The 15543-nt window shown below is 43.1% G+C and overlaps 1 protein-coding gene across 1 annotated transcript; it reads right to left on the bottom strand.

Moving 5' to 3' along the window:
* Nucleotides 1–235: 235 nt before the first annotated feature.
* LOC137914515 (DNA replication ATP-dependent helicase/nuclease DNA2-like) lies at nt 236–10323 on the bottom strand. The gene is made up of 25 exons (XM_068758054.1): nt 10300–10323; nt 9943–9999; nt 8843–9725; nt 8399–8504; nt 7672–7821; nt 7077–7260; nt 6404–6552; nt 6191–6313; nt 5533–5776; nt 5321–5435; nt 5039–5195; nt 4767–4958; nt 4399–4641; nt 4131–4244; nt 3857–3966; nt 3539–3648; nt 3277–3405; nt 2873–2962; nt 2529–2722; nt 2350–2439; nt 1516–1729; nt 1037–1126; nt 658–843; nt 390–536; nt 236–289 (listed from the first exon to the last, which is right to left on the bottom strand). The coding sequence occupies exons 1-25, from the start codon at nt 10321–10323 to the stop codon at nt 236–238; spliced, it is 4155 nt and encodes a 1384-aa protein (XP_068614155.1).
* Between the last annotated feature and the right edge of the window lie 5220 nt (nt 10324–15543).

The following is a 15543-nucleotide window of genomic DNA, read 5'->3' as shown; positions in this document are numbered from 1 at the left end:
AAAATAGTGCAAACAAACATGTATGTAATATTAAAAAAAAAAGAAAAAAAAGAAATGTGCATGCATTTCTATAATTACATTTTTCATTAAATGGATTTCAACAGTTCCATACTATGAAAGATAGAGGACAGCAGTGATTCCTGACAGACGGGCAGACACCTGAGACCTGTTGAGACCGTCTCAACTGAGAGACACAGGTGACATGGAACAACACAACAGATAAGATGGTCTTCCATCACAGGGAGTAGATCGGGATGGCCTTGTGGGCAGCTTGTGGGAGCTGGATAATGTGAAGTAATGGTCAGGAAATAACTTCGTAAACCCACGATAAGTACTTAAAACACTGCACTGAAGCCATCTTGTAGCTTCAACCACCAGTTAAAGGATATCATGTTCTCTTGCTGGAGATGTTTGAGCAGTTTCTCCACTGGGGCGTAGTGTCGCAGGGTTGTGGCAGAACCGACCATCACCAGTTTGTGCTTCGCCCTGGTAATGGCTACATTCAGGCGGCGCCAGTCCTTCAGCAGCTCCCCCAACTATGAAAGGAGACACAGGAAAAAAAATCACGTCCGGTTCCCACTTACCATACTTTAAGCCATGTCGAAAATAAAGGAGAAAGGAGCGATGAAAAGACAGCTAGGAAGGAGAAGCACTTACTTTTTCTCCTTCTGGATTGCTCCTCACAAAGGAAAGAACAATCAGGCTTTTGTCCCGTCCTTGATATTTGTCCACTGTCTTCACCTCCACCCCGGTGAATACAGAGGACTGCAGAAGAGCAGAGATACTCTTCAACTGCTGTCTGTAGGGGGTGATGACACCGATATCTCCAGGCTTACATCCTGCCTGAAATTATAAAGAGAAGTCAGGAGGATTGTCTCCATTTTAAAACACCTTTCTCCTTTTCTTTCACAGCATATCAGAACCTAATCCAAGATAAGGGTTGTATAAATGTGGTTGGTGAAACAGCAATAGTGGGGTGGACAGATTAATCCAAGAACTCACATCATTTAAATAGTGTTTAAATATAAAATAACACCTTTATCAGCAATGAAAGCAGCTTGTGGATGATAACAGCCTCAGTGTGATTGCTAATCCCACTCTGCTCCAGAGACTCCAGAGCTGGCACCTACAGGAAGAAAGATGGACAATAACACAAGAACTGTGTCTTCTGGACAAAAATGCTGTCTAGAAAAGCAAATATTATGCCACATAAGTCTTCTGACTTAATTCCCAGCCAACACCAAAATGCTAACCCAATGAAGCTTCTGCATCAGCCTGAAAAATGAACCCTTTTATTAGCAGCTGGTCAGTAGACATTTGTAAGTAGCAGGAAAAGTAGAACTAATATTTATTATTCTAGAAAGGTCAGAAGATTTCCAATTAGGCAAACAACTTCAAGCAGACTTTTAATTTTCTACTTAAATACTGGGATCGTCTCTTTCTGCCCATCACAAGCTGCCACCAGAAAGTAATTGCACAGTACATTTTTACTACATCCTGTTCTAGTACACCAACCATTGAGCAATCTAGGAAGCAAACAGGGTTGCTTGGCAACAATGTGGTCTGTATCCAAGCCAGGTCATGCAGTGGATCAGCCTCGGCGAAAGAACTGAGCTCTGACTGGACAGTAGGCAGGAATGGCAGGTTGAGCAGCGCTGTGGCCGTCCTCTCTGAGCCACACTCCAGCCGGCCTTCGTACATCAGCGAGTTACTGAGGGACATTATCTGACTGCGAACACAGGCAAAGCAATATTTACTATATTTACTATTATGGAGGTTTACTGTGTAACGGCAAGAAGAAAGCTTTTATAATACTCTGACATATTTTAGACTGAAAAAGCGCAATATAATGATAGAACTCATCAACATCATTGACTGATCATTTTCTTTCATTAATACTAAAAAATAAAAGCATTTGAAACGTGACTACATTTGGGATATTAATTCCTGGGCTTCGGACAATCTTAAAGCTACAGTCGGTCAAGTTGTTTGTAAAATAATACTTCATCGCAGGGTCACACATAGACAATCATTCCCGCACGCACGCACGCACGCACGCACGCACGCACTCGCACCTACGGACAATTTAGCGTACCGGTAACCAAATTGCATGTTCTCGGTGGCGGGAGGAAGCCGGAGAACCCGGAGAGAACCCAAACGGACACAGGGAGAACATGAAAACTCCTCACAGAAAGGCCCCAAGTTTGGATTGGAACCTGTGACCTTCTTGCTGTGAGGCAACAGCGCTACCCACTGTGCCGCCTATTATATTTTCTTATTCTTAAGAAGCCTCAGTAACGTGACGGGAGCAAACACCAGTTGGATGGTCAGAAGAATGTGTGGGCCCACCGGTTCATTCGGTACTGCACGTTGAGCTGGACCACGGCCTCATCATGGTGCTCCAGTCGCTTAAACAGACTTTCATCCATCCCAAGTGACCTGGAGAAAAGAGAAGGAGAGAAAAGCATTCATTTCACAAAACCTGTTGAGCTGACGCTGACTCTCTCACACACACACACACACCCAACCTCGCTTCCGGATTCTGCACTATTGGTGGGAGCTGTTGATGATCTCCAACCAGGACAAATCTCTTTGCGTAGAGCAGGGGTCCGATAGAAACAGGTTGGCTGATCTGCGAAGCTTCGTCTACGATGCAGAAATCAAATCGGCGGCGGGTGAAAATGGGATGCCTCATGCCCATGCAGGTGGTCGCCACCACCAGCTAGAAAGAAAGAGCGGATCCGAGTTGAACGGCGTGACACAGACTCATTCCACGACGAAACCGCAAGATACAATACCCACATTTTAAATGTCTGGAAGCAAGAACTTAGATTGAGAATTCTCAATATGGAAAACAAATCTAAAAACTCACTTCTTTATTGTAAAGATGCTCCAGTTCTGACAGACTGTGAACTCCCTTCTTCCTAGTTTCCTCTGTGTAAGGCAGGATGTCTGGATGAACCTGCGAGCAGAGAGAGAGAGAGAAACCAGACGGGGACACGGCAAGACATTTAAACAACCAATCTGGACCTTTCATTACGCCCGAGCGCCTATCCTAGGCGTGAGGGGCTATTGCTTTTGCAACGCAGAAGACGACAAGTTGACGAGCGCAGCTCGTTCCAATTTCTTTTTGGGTGAACTATGAACCTTAATACAAAAATCCAGCACTTTTCTTCTTCTTTTTCAAGTCATAAAAAAGCGGACAGTTACAAAAGTGAACATTATTCCCTGTCGTGTCGGTCACACATTAAATAATAATAACAGCCCGCCGTGCACCTTCTGCCCCCGACCGAGGCGCAGGAACCCAACCCGGAAACGTTTCAGCTTCAGCAGGATGTTGTCGACGGCCGAGTGGGTGTAGCTCGTCAGCAACACGCTGAAGCCACATGCATGAAGGATGCGAACCTAGAAGGAACAACAAGGAATTTACACATCAATAGAGGAGAGATGTTTACTGTTCTAGTCCCACGAGGCTGTTGATGGCGAGGACTTGGAGTTTAGGTTGTGTTCATGAATCACGGAGAGCGGTTTGGCTCACCAGTGCACAGATGGTTGTCGTTTTGCCTGTGCCTGGCATACCAACAACCAGTGTGTAGTCTATGGACAACAACACCTTCTTCATGGCCTGCTTCTGTGGTTTGTTGAGACCTACACACAAACACACAAAGTGAGGGGAGGTCTCTGTGTACGATTTGGGACTCGGTGGAGGCATGCGCTCGACTGACTGCCCCTCTATTTACCACGAGTGTTCATGTAAAGAAACTGTCCAAGCAGTAGCGTAGAACAAGTTCTAACATTGAAAAGGACAAAGGAAAGCGAACGAGAGAATAAGAGCAGAGGACAGCAGCTGCACCACCTTTGAGGATGTCGGCCACATCGTCCTTGGCCTCTCTTGGAAGGACGGTGCTGAGGTTGGAAATAAACTCCGGAGGACGAAGGTCAACGACCAGCTGCCTCAAACGATCACTGAACAAACGGATATTGGCGTTAAACACCACATGTGTTCAGGACAAAGTCAGAGGTCTTATTTCACACAACGACCAAACGCACCATGTGAGGCGATGCCTTGTTACCCGCCCAATTTCCCAGGGTTACGACTATACCTCATTATGACGTCACGTGAACCCTACCTTTCCGGAGAGTTCTCCATGAGGTTGGACAGATTTCTGAGGTGAGAACTGACGCCCACCACGCCTTCATCCCCATCCAATCGGAACAACACTCCACTGTGTTTAGACAGGTCTCTGAATGAAATCAAGCAGGAGTAAATCAGATTAAGGGACTTTAATTGAGCAGCTGGGGGGGAATAGCAGGCAACCATAATTTTATTGATGGTTTCATTGATGGTTTTCTGTTTGCTAACTTCCAGTTAAATATACAATGAAATGAAGTTTCCACCTGTTCAAAGTGCAGCCGATGGATGTCTTGCTGACATCATGCAGGTATCCTGTTGCCAATCCAACCAACCGACCAGCAATGTCACTGACAACAATAGGATCCCCCCTCGCTAAACCGCTTTCGTCCAAACCCTTCTGAGGCGCTGCGCTGGATCGCTGGAATCGATGGAGGAAAGCTTCTGCAGACTGCGCCGTCACTGGGCCACAGAGCTGCACATCAGCCACGCAGTTTCCATTCTTCTGTCTGAAAACAGAGCTTATTAAGCTAAATATTTGAAACCATTCCAGAAAATACTTTTAATTTCCTTTTGTGTGTGTCCAAAGCTGGACATAAAAGGTAGAATATTTCATGAGAGCCCAGCATCTTACCGCTCCTCTGCAGCCTCAAGCCAGACACGCTTTTGGCCATTCTTGGACTCCATGGTGACCGCCTCAAGGCAGCAAAGTAGCAGCCAATGGGAAAAATACTTTATGTGTCGAGGGGTCAGGTGACCCGTCTCCTGTTGCAGGAAATCTCGAACACTGTGCTTAGAGACGTTTTCAGAGTTGCTATCAATCGCTCTGGAGACGGTGAGAAGACAAATTAATCTAGATACTCGCTAATTCATTACTTGAGATTAACATTGACTTCAGTCGTGTACCTTTCATATAAAGCACAGTTTCTTCTCTGAGAACAATACTGGCATGTTTGTCTGTCTGTCAGGACGTCTGGAAGTCTTGCCAAATGGCTCCGCCCTGCCTCAGTCTCCACGCAGTGGTGAATGTGGCGAACCAAGGTATTCCTCAGCTTCAGGAGCTCTGAGTTAAACAGTGGAGCAACAAACCCAATGGAGAAGAGGATCCCCATGTGACGACAGCGGATCGCCAGAGTTTATTTCCAATACAGAATGAATATGGTTCAAGCATGTAGGGGGGCATCGTACCTCTGCGATCCATGTGAGTTGGCACTACAGGGTGCAGGTTGCCAGTCTTCAGGTAAAGCAGGAAGCCAGCACCAGGATTGTATCGATCCTCGGTCATTAGCGTGTACAGGATGACCTACGCGCACAGACATGTGAGTAAACGTTCCTTTCTGTGCCGACTACACTGGTCTGCATGCGTGTCTGTCTTGTTAAACACGTTGTGATCCACCAACCTGACTGCGATGCTCTATGGAGTTACTCTCCTTCCCAGTTTTCAGCTCCAGGGGGACGGTCCTGTCCTCCGGGGCCGTGTGACGTCCGCTTCGCGGCCTTTGGGTTCGAATCTGCGCCGTCACATCGATTCTCCCCTTCAGACCAAATCTTGGCGCCCACACGCTCTCTTCTATATCGGCCAACTCTGCAATTGTGACAAGAGTTTCCGATTCTTGGCCTCTGCTCGGAGCTCCGCTGTCAGGCCTGGGGGGTCAAACAAACAGACAAACAAAACCGATCCTTCAGCTGACAAAAACTACTCGCACTAAACACGATAGATATGGAGGAGCACGACCATGAGCATGTACGACAGGACCCCAAAGATGGCGCAGGCGAGTAAACTGGTGGGAGGACCGGTATTCCTTCAATGTAAAAGTCTAGTTTTAATCATCCAACCTGTTTCTCCCCCCCATCAGATGATGAACAGACACATCTGATTTGAAATCAATCATCTGATGTAGATTTTGAGTGGAGACTATAGGGGGGGGGAAACAGCAATTTAATGTTCACAAAACAAATTGAAATGTCTGACACTGAAAGAAACCTATGGGAGCACTATTAATACATCTGGAGCACCGTTGTGTGTGTGGGTGTGTGTGTGTGTGTGTGTGTACTCACATTTTGAGACAGATAGCTTTTGGTGTTGGAGAACTGAGGTATTCCTCAGCCCAGCGTTCTATTGAGGGCAGATATTGATACAATTCCTCCTTCATCTCTTCCTGACTTACACCCAAACTGTACCTGGAGACATGGGACAAAATTTGACTGAACAAAAAACCCCAAAACACATAAAAAGATCAAATATCTGCAACGTGTAATCTGACCACTTACATGTCTCCCAGGTACTGAGGGCTGCAGAGGGACTGGTCAGCCAAATCAGACAAAGTCTTCATAGAAAAATCTTTAGCTGTAGCTGCGTTTTGAAAGATTTCATGGACCATACTGCCCTTCAGCATTTCCTTGGAGCCACCGTCAGTACTCTGCAAATAGAAGAGGAAAAGACTGGACTTACCACCCGAGGGCTCTGAGCTCCAGCCGGGTTTTTAGTTTACACCCATGTCTGTCCAGACTCTCGCTGCAGGTAATGAAGCCTGAAGGTAGTAAGTGCAGTTCTTGAGGAAATGGAAGCTGTTATTAAAGTAAAGGTTCCTGTATGAGACCCAGTGAGAAACACATCTTCACTTCCAGACTCCTTCTGTTTCTGAATTAAGGCATTTTATAATAAAGTCACTGTATAGCTTTGACTTTTGGGGAATAAAAATCATGACTTTATTACAATCTATTATAAATTTGTGTCATATTGCTGTAATGCCAGAATGAGGTCGCTCAGCAAATCAGTTTTGACCTTACAGCGTTAATAATTTGTGCGAACTTTGACCACTAAATACTAATTTCTCTTCCTCATTGAGTGCAATTGGACATTCGTGCCACATTTGAGGTTATTCACCCGAGGGATTCCAGAGCAACAATTGCAGCGCTAGTAATCGCATTAAAACCATTTTACCTTGAACATATCTCCCAGCACAGCTTGCCTCATGCAGCGGATGGAGCTTGAGATGCTGGTACCCGAGATGAGGCTATCGGGTCGTAAAACCAGGAAGCCGTGCTCCCGATCTACTAACCAGGATCCACCGTCGCCTTCGCCCTCCAGATGCACCACATCCCCACGGCGAACAGGCGTGTCCTCCCTGGAAGAATAATAAAAATAAAAAAATCACAGCAGATGCAGGTAAAGATGAACACAATAAACAATAAACTGAAAACCTAAAACACCTAAAGATACATAAAAACAGCTACAGAGTCTCATTAAAGAAGCTTAAAGCCTTCATAAACTATCATTAAAAAGCAAAAGGAAAGGGAGGGGATAGAAACAGACCAAAAAAAAAAACCCCAAACATAGTGTCCATACAACTATGTGATGATATACCCGTCAGCTAAAATATAAGTCAGATGACTTTCTGATTTAAAGAATGGCGAGCAGAGGCTTTACGCCTTAAACATTCAGTATTTGTATTGATACTATGCATAACGGTGTTAAAACACGTCGGTACTGCTTTGATAAATCTGGTTTGTATGGCGGAAGCCTTGAACAGCATTACCATCCGTCTATCAGGACACACGTCTCAGTTGGATGTAGAGATTTGAAGCATGATATTTTCAGTGTTTTACAGCCAGGTCTCTCCTCCACATCCAAAACCCAGTAGCGGTTGTTTCTGCCTCCAGTCAGGATGACATGGTCGGGCACCTCACTGAAGGAGTAGAGAGGATGCACAAACATTTTCTGGATGCACACAGTAAGGAGAAAAAATATATTTTGTGTGTATAGGAAATGTTTTAGGTCTTTGAGTTCAGCTCAGGAAAACAGAGCAAAAACAAAACTGTCGCATTTATTTTCATTCAGTATATTAATATGATAAAAAAAAGGTCTCACATAGTGGGGCAATGTCAATATTCTGACTTGTGGAATCAAAAAAAAGCACTAAAATGAAAGCAAAGGATGCATTGATGAATAGCTCGATTGTGGAGGGATTCAAAACGGGATATAAATTCAGTGATCTGATTACAAAAGACGCAAAGTAAAACTATCCACAGTAACACGTACAAGTTTCAAAACACAAGCTCAATAAACTGAGCAAGCAAAAAAAAACAACTTTGGACCACAACAAATAGAAGCGTGCAACGTTCAACAGCCACAAAGGTTACTGAGGGTTCCTTGACATTTTTTTCAGAATTTCTTTATACATTAAGAATATCGTAATTGGATAAATACCGAGGCGTTACATTACTTTAAGGCTTTATCGCCCACCCTAGTTCAGTAATTCTCACCGGCTTTTTCTGGATTTCTTCTCTGAGACCTGGCCTCCATCGTCCATCTCTTCTGCAAACCAGCTCTCCATCAGCCTCTCCTCCTCAGGACTTGCTGCCGTTGCTCCTGCAGGTGTATTGTGAAAAAGTTATACAAGTAAATTAGATGTTTAACACTCAATATATATTTACCTGGGATTTTATAATAGTAAGCAGATCAAACCATTCCTCTTTTCACTTAAATGCTGCATCCCTAGGAATTAAAACCTTAACCCCCAGACATTCAGGTCAAACACTTGAACTCAGTGTTTCAATAAGAGGCGTATTCAAGTGGGCTGAGGAGAGTTCTGCAGCTATATGCAACAACACTGAGCTTTTAAACCCATTAATTAAATATATCTATATATATATATATATATATATACAAGACTACCGGTAAGTGATAATCAAAATGTTAAGCTGTACCTTCAGCCTGTTTCAGGCCTGACAACGTCCCATTGTCTTCCTTGACTGAAGTCGATGCTGTTCTTGTAGCCTCTACCTCACCAAGCTCCCCGTCGTCTCTTACCTGCATTACAGATGTGATATTTTGTGCAGTATTTGTGTGTCTGAGAGCAGTTGGCGTGCGAGTAATCTCATCCAGGTGAGTGTGTGCGATTTGACAGTCTTTTGGATCGGTGGCTTTCTGCTCGGTTCCGATCAAAGCCAAACCACAGTCTTTCTCGGTTTCATCTTCCATCCAAGCAGACTCCACAGACGGCATTATGCTTTTGTTGTCCTCGAGGACCACTTCGTTGTCTCGACAACAATCCACTGACTGGTCACCGGAGAAAAGAGGAGTATTCAAACAACCAATCAAGGGCCGTGTTGCCTTCAGATTGCTCCCCGTGAACACATCTGGTTCCGCCAATGGGTTAGCAGGTCTTTTCTTCTTGGCATTGTTGGACTCTTGAGAAGGGCTGATCAGTCTTTTTATGGAGCTTGAACACCCCACTTCACTCATACCTTTTCCAGAACCCTTTGATATAGCTCTCCGTACACTCTGCCCTTTGGGTCGGGGACCACGACAGACTGGAGACAGCTGGCCAAACCTTTGGCTCGGCTGGGAGATTGATTGACCTCGATATCTGGAGGAAGAGGAAGCAACCTTGATCTGACTTTTGGGGGTCTCCGGAACAGAAAGGAGAAACTCTGGCGAGGAGGGCAGGAGGTTTTCAAGGTCCAATACGATGCTCTTCTTTAACGGTGAATGAGGTCTGATTGCAGACGTTACTCCATCTTCACTCTGAGTTTCACATTTGGCAAGCGCACCGCCGGTGATGGACAATTTTGTGGAAGACGACAGGCCCTATAAAAAACACACCAAAATGTGTATTTGAATTCCTAATCTGAAAATTGTGGCAGGTAAAATGTTTGCATTCAGCATGACACACGCAAAATGATCATCTCAAAGAATGTATGCGCGGACATAAAGCAATAATATCGGTAGTTTCTATCAACACTTGGAAAACGGGATAAACGGTACAGAAAATGTATCAAGGAGGAAAAAGGTAACGTTTTTTTACCTCTTTGTGGTTTTGACAGGAAAAGAAGACTGAGATGTTCCGCTGCCCGGCTGGTGCCTCATGAAAACCACAAAGCAGACAGAAGTTTTTTTGTTTTTGTTTTTTTACAGGCATCATGAGCTTCCGTTTTTCTAATTGGAGCACATCTGACATTTCAGAAGTAAATGATCACAGTCACTTAGACACCGCCTGCATATGTAGCAGCACTGGAGGGGGGTTGGGGTTAAGGTTAGGGGGTAAAGGGAATGCAATCTGAGTTAATAAGCGACCATAATAAAAGATGACACAAAAACACGTTCGCCGTAAACCGTCCTATCAGACGCTGGTTTGTTTAATTTGCCTTAAAACTGAACGTACCTTCTTTAGTTTGGTCCTATTCATATTGCCGCAGTATTGAAGCGTTTTCTTCCCGTCTGGCCACAGAGGAGGGAACTCAGCGATTATTAGCGGGATCTTTAACAGAACGCGAACATCTCACAGCATCTTTGGTCGAATCTGCATCTCCACAGCCGAGAATCGGTCTAACAAGAACTACAAGACGACTACAGGATTTGCAAAAGTCTTTTTGATAATCCTACAACTCTCTGCGGCGCCAAAGTTTGAGATTCGCAGAACGGAAATGACGTGTGGGGCACACTTCCGCTAAAACCAGAGACGTGTAATATTGTGGGACGTCCACATGCGAATAAACTGTACACATTCATAGCAGAATTTAATTTTTCCCAAACCCCGTGTTTGTAATTTCGTTTTAATTTACCTGTATAGTATTTAATTTTTTAATATTTTCCTTCTCATTATTTCCTTTTGCACGTATAATTGTAAATAAGTGATATTATATTCCTCACTGTTAGATTTCCTTCTATTTTATTCTCTGAAGATGTAATATTTTGGGACGTCTATGGCTGAAACGCTCCTTTTATTATTAGTTCTATAAGGACACAATTAACTGATTCCACCCGTGGTACAATTAATGAAATAACGAAAAGTCATTTCTGTCACAATAGTCGTTCACATCGTCCATGAAAAACAGACAAATCTTGTCTTTTGTTTGTACACAATAACTGGACGGCACTGACGTCCCTCCAAAACGCCATAATCACTCAAACATTAGCAATAAAAAAGAGGATTCAGATTATGTTGAAACATAATTTTGATCTTGGACAGAAACAACAACAACAACAGAAAACAATATTTAATCTATCATTGCAGCTTCAAAATAGCTAGGATTTATAAATAGTGTTTATAATTACCTCAGGTAGGTTTCTGGATGTGTAACAATGTCTGTGTAAAGAGTATATCTGGTGTAAATACCCTTCGTTGAACTCTGCTGCACCTTAATGCTGAGTAATTATTAACTGACCAAACTGCAACTGAAAGTTTATTACACCTTTCTTCTTCTTCTGCCACTGATTCACGATGGAGCAATAATGGACTTTGTTCTTATTTTATAAGTCAAGCATAAGATGAAAAAAAAAAAATTCTAACACTCTTGTTGGAAAGTCAAGATTTTGAGTAAAAGCCTTTCAAAGGGATGCATGATAAATATATCTAAAATGTAAAATTAATATTTTGTCAGCACATCAATAAAATGTTCAATGTTACAGTAAAGTCCTCAGTGTCAGAACTTGATTGTGTTTCCGAGGATTGCTCGCCTTGAGACAGACTGTAATGCTTTGATTTATTTCTTTTTATTTGTGTGTGTTTGATAAGATTAGCTTTCTCGATAAAGCTTTTACTGTAGTTGGTGCAGCTGTGAGGTTTCACCGCTGTGTGGATATTTGCATGCACGTTCATGTTTCCTATTCCCTTGAACCGCCTCCTACAAACACTACCTCTGTGCGTTTTTTCACCAGAGTGAGACTTCATTTGAGTCTAGAGAGGTCCACAGTTCTTCTTTCAACCACGTGGGCCTGGTTATCCTCACAAAAGTCAATCTTCATTTCACATTAGTTCAGGTTGGGGGACCCTGATTGACTGCATGATAAGATTTTGCTGTTGCCCACTGCCATGAAACAAAATACTGAAACAAGTCCAGAGGCACAAGCAGCAACAACAACAACAACAACTCATGCAGGATATTTCAAAGGTGGTTTGCTGGTTTTCATATTTGGATATTTTTTGCTGCAGTTTGTCTAAAATCTGGCAATTTTAGGGCTGTTATATTTTATATTATACATATTGCCTACGTTTGTTTCTTCTTAAGAGTAATTTTGTATTTGCAGAGTGCGACCAGGAGATGACAGCAGATATCCAGGGAAACCCATCAATGACTGTAATCAACCAGTAAAACGGCTTGGAGCCATCTTCTCAAACACTTTGCTGATTTCATGCTATTCATTTCAGTGTCATTTTGATTTAACATGGCAGGCCTGTTAATCTCCATGAAAGCTTTACTTCAGTCTTCTTTGTAGCCCGTGATGCTATTTTTTTTTTTTTTATTCATTCATTTGTGGTCTATTATTCAGCTTCAGTCTTTAGCATTGATGTTGGTCCTCCAATCTCAAATAAAAAAAACAAGTTCTGATTGACTTTTGAAAAATATGTAAACAATACATTATGATATGCATTTCTGAGGGATTTGAACCTGGCACCTCATGCACCCTACGCAAAAATTATACCCGAGCCGAGACCAACGAGCCATTCACACAAAGTTTGGAAGATGCCTCCCAGGAAAATATAGACTGCAGCCTGATGGGTATAATCATGACAACATCCTCCTGCTATTTTTATTTCTATCTTATGAGCATGAAACTATAGAGCTAAAACAGTAAATATGCCGTTGTGCTAATTTAAACTAACACCCTGAATCAAGTCACAAGTGGGAGGGGGGGGGGGGGGGCATTTGGATGTGAAGCCAGTGCACATTCATGTGAGAGTATCTGGTATGGTACGAACACTGAAATGGATCAATTCTGTTCAGCAGCCTCAAACCAGCCAATGAGAGAGAGAGAGAGAGAGAGAGCTCAACTCGAACTAGCATACAGGTCTGAACAGATATTAAAAAGACAATTAGAATCCCACCTCCAGGTCTTACTGAAGGTCAGAATGCCCGTGTTGATCATGTTTCCCAGCTGCTGTAAAGTAGACGGATCCCCAAAGAAACCTCATCAGTCGTTTTCTTTCCATTACACGGCTGCTTCTCTGGTGATCATGTGAGGAGGTGCTTTCATTGCTCCCTCTGGCAGCGGGACCTTAATGAAATCTTGTGTAGAGTCTTATTGCCCATTATTTTCAAATCTTGGAGTGTGTGCATGTTTGTGAGGACAAAGTGCGTTTTCAGAATGGGTAAGGATTTAGACAAGAGGGACGCACAGAGCAGATTTGTTCACATCACCAGGTTGAAGTGACTCAATTCAATTTTTTTTTTTGTGTATATGTGGCACAAATAAAATCTTTTCAGGGCTGTGTGAAACAAAGAAAAAAAACTTCAAATCCGATTTTACTCACTTTTACATGTGGCCTGAGATCGGATACAGTACATACCCATGCGACCTGAATGAATGAGATGGGAATTCATGTCTTGTTTTGCACTTACATATTATTGTTGTCATCATCAATCTGAGCAATTAAAACACAACCAAAGAGGAGATGTGGTAGCATGCAATGTCTCATGCAACATGGACCTGATGCATGCTTGATGTTTTGCAGGACAGATCCATCAATGTCAGAGCTACCATAGATATAGATTCAAAACAAAGTTACCACCAAGGTTATGTTTTTGACGGCATTTGTTTGTTTGTCAGTTTGATTGTTAGGAAAAATTGCTGGATGGTTCACGTTTGAGTCACATTTTTCTGTTCTGCTCCGTCATGTTCCCTTCTGGTTCTGTTCTACGAGCTGAGCTGAGCTAAGCTGTGTCTTCAGCCTCCGGTTTGATTCGAGTTAAATGGCATTGTAGAGCAGAGCATGTTTTTAATTCAACTATTTATTAGCTGTGCCAGGACCATTAACTTTCTACACGCATTCCATTAATAGAGGTAGAAAGGGCAGGAGGAGACAGTATTGTGTGTGTGTGTGTGTGTGTGTGTGTGTGTGTGTGTGCACGAGTGTGCGTGGGTGTTTACCAGCTTAGTGGGTCTAATGGCCGCCTGGAGGTGTAGAAAACGTGATAAATAACACTGCAGGAACTGCACTAACGAGCCACTGGTAATACCAGTCAGCAATCTCCTGTCCTCACACACACATGCACGCACATCCACACATACATGTATGCAAATTAGTATGATGATAGTACGAGCAGCATGATTCAATTCGTGTAACAAGGGTGGGTCAAACACACAATCTCTCTCTTTATTGACTCTGATAACGGGATAGAAGTCTGCTACCTGTTCTCGTTTTATTTTGAAATCTCTCTCTGAGGCTAGTTTAATGAAAGGTTTCACATCAATTTATTATTCAGGCAGAGACATAATACAGCATATAAATTCAGCTTCTAAACTCTGACCCATGCCCCAACAGGGACAATTTAAAACGACATAACTACTTTAGGTCCCAATATGGTATTAGCCCAATTCTAGTCACTAAGTTGTTATCTGACCTCCGCCCTGCTAACCTCCGCGGCACCGTGATCCTCGAGGAGACCCAACTACTTTTTAAAACTACGTGCGTGCTGATCGGGTCAGTTACATGAACTGCTTCTTTGGGTTTGGTGCAACTTGGTACTCGGGTTTTTATTCAGAAATCTGGATAATTCATACTTCTAGGACAGCATCTTATTCTATTTTAGTCAGTGGAACTATTCAAGGACATAACATAGCCTTTAGAACCTTTTAGATGTTATTCTGGCGTAAGCTCTATTTTTAAGTCACGGAAGAAGTCAAAGGGAGAGTTAAGATTTTGTAATTTTATTATAGGCTTGATTTAGAAGTAAAAAGCAATAAGCTGGGGAAAGCAGTTACACTTAATAAAAACATCAATTATAATCATAAATCAAAATTAAAATCAAAACATCCCATCCTGTTCTATCCCTAGTACCTCGCTAAGAGGGGAGTTGCTGGAGAAGTGGACGGAGAAAGCCAGGAGAGGAGTCTTTGATGAAAAGAGAGTAAAATCCTTTTTGTCTTCATCCGGCCAAGATAAAAAAAAAAACAATAGACAAACTGGGTGAGACATTTCTCACAGAAAAAAAGCAGAAGAGGAAACAGACATGGAGCGTTTGGTCAGTGATGCTTCACATGACGCAGCGGCAGAAGAACTCATGATCTCAAACTCACGTGGATGACTTTTTAAAAAATGCACCCTTTTATTCATTTTGGAAGTTCGAGTAGTTTGTGTAACGCAAACAAAAATAGTTTTGTGTTTGTGTGAATGATTGTCACTGGATGCGGTTTTGAGAGCGCCCCACCAAGCAAGAAGCGCCCAAGGCCACATATTACCAGGAACAACGGCATGACCCACCTGAAGCCTGCCACCTGGGGACCAGTTGATGTGGAGTATGCTCCGACCTCCGCCACATCAATGCTCCCACCAGAATGCTCAGAACAGCCTCATCCATCAATCTCATTGTGCCTCTAGCCTGCCGACCACCATGGGATCCCACCCTGGCCCCGCCCGCCACGTGTTTTTGTTCCTGTACTTGTCTTCGTAGGGGATTTGAGTCTC

The sequence above is a fragment of the Brachionichthys hirsutus genome, unplaced genomic scaffold, assembly GCF_040956055.1.
Source record: "Brachionichthys hirsutus isolate HB-005 unplaced genomic scaffold, CSIRO-AGI_Bhir_v1 contig_176, whole genome shotgun sequence".
Classification (NCBI taxonomy): Eukaryota; Metazoa; Chordata; class Actinopteri; order Lophiiformes; family Brachionichthyidae; genus Brachionichthys; species Brachionichthys hirsutus.
Note: the sequence above shows the minus strand (reverse complement) of the source record. Positions and strands in the feature narration are given on the sequence as shown.

Excerpts from the sequence above, each read along its gene's own strand:
- LOC137914515 (XM_068758054.1), bottom strand. The coding sequence starts at position 10,323 with ATGAATAGGACCAAACTAAAGAAG. Across the intron at positions 8,505-8,842 it reads AGGCCTGAAACAGGCTGAAG|GAGCAACGGCAGCAAGTCCT; the intron begins GTACAGCTTAAC and ends ATACACCTGCAG. Across the intron at positions 3,406-3,538 it reads CGACAACCATCTGTGCACTG|GTTCGCATCCTTCATGCATG; the intron begins GTGAGCCAAACC and ends TGTTCCTTCTAG.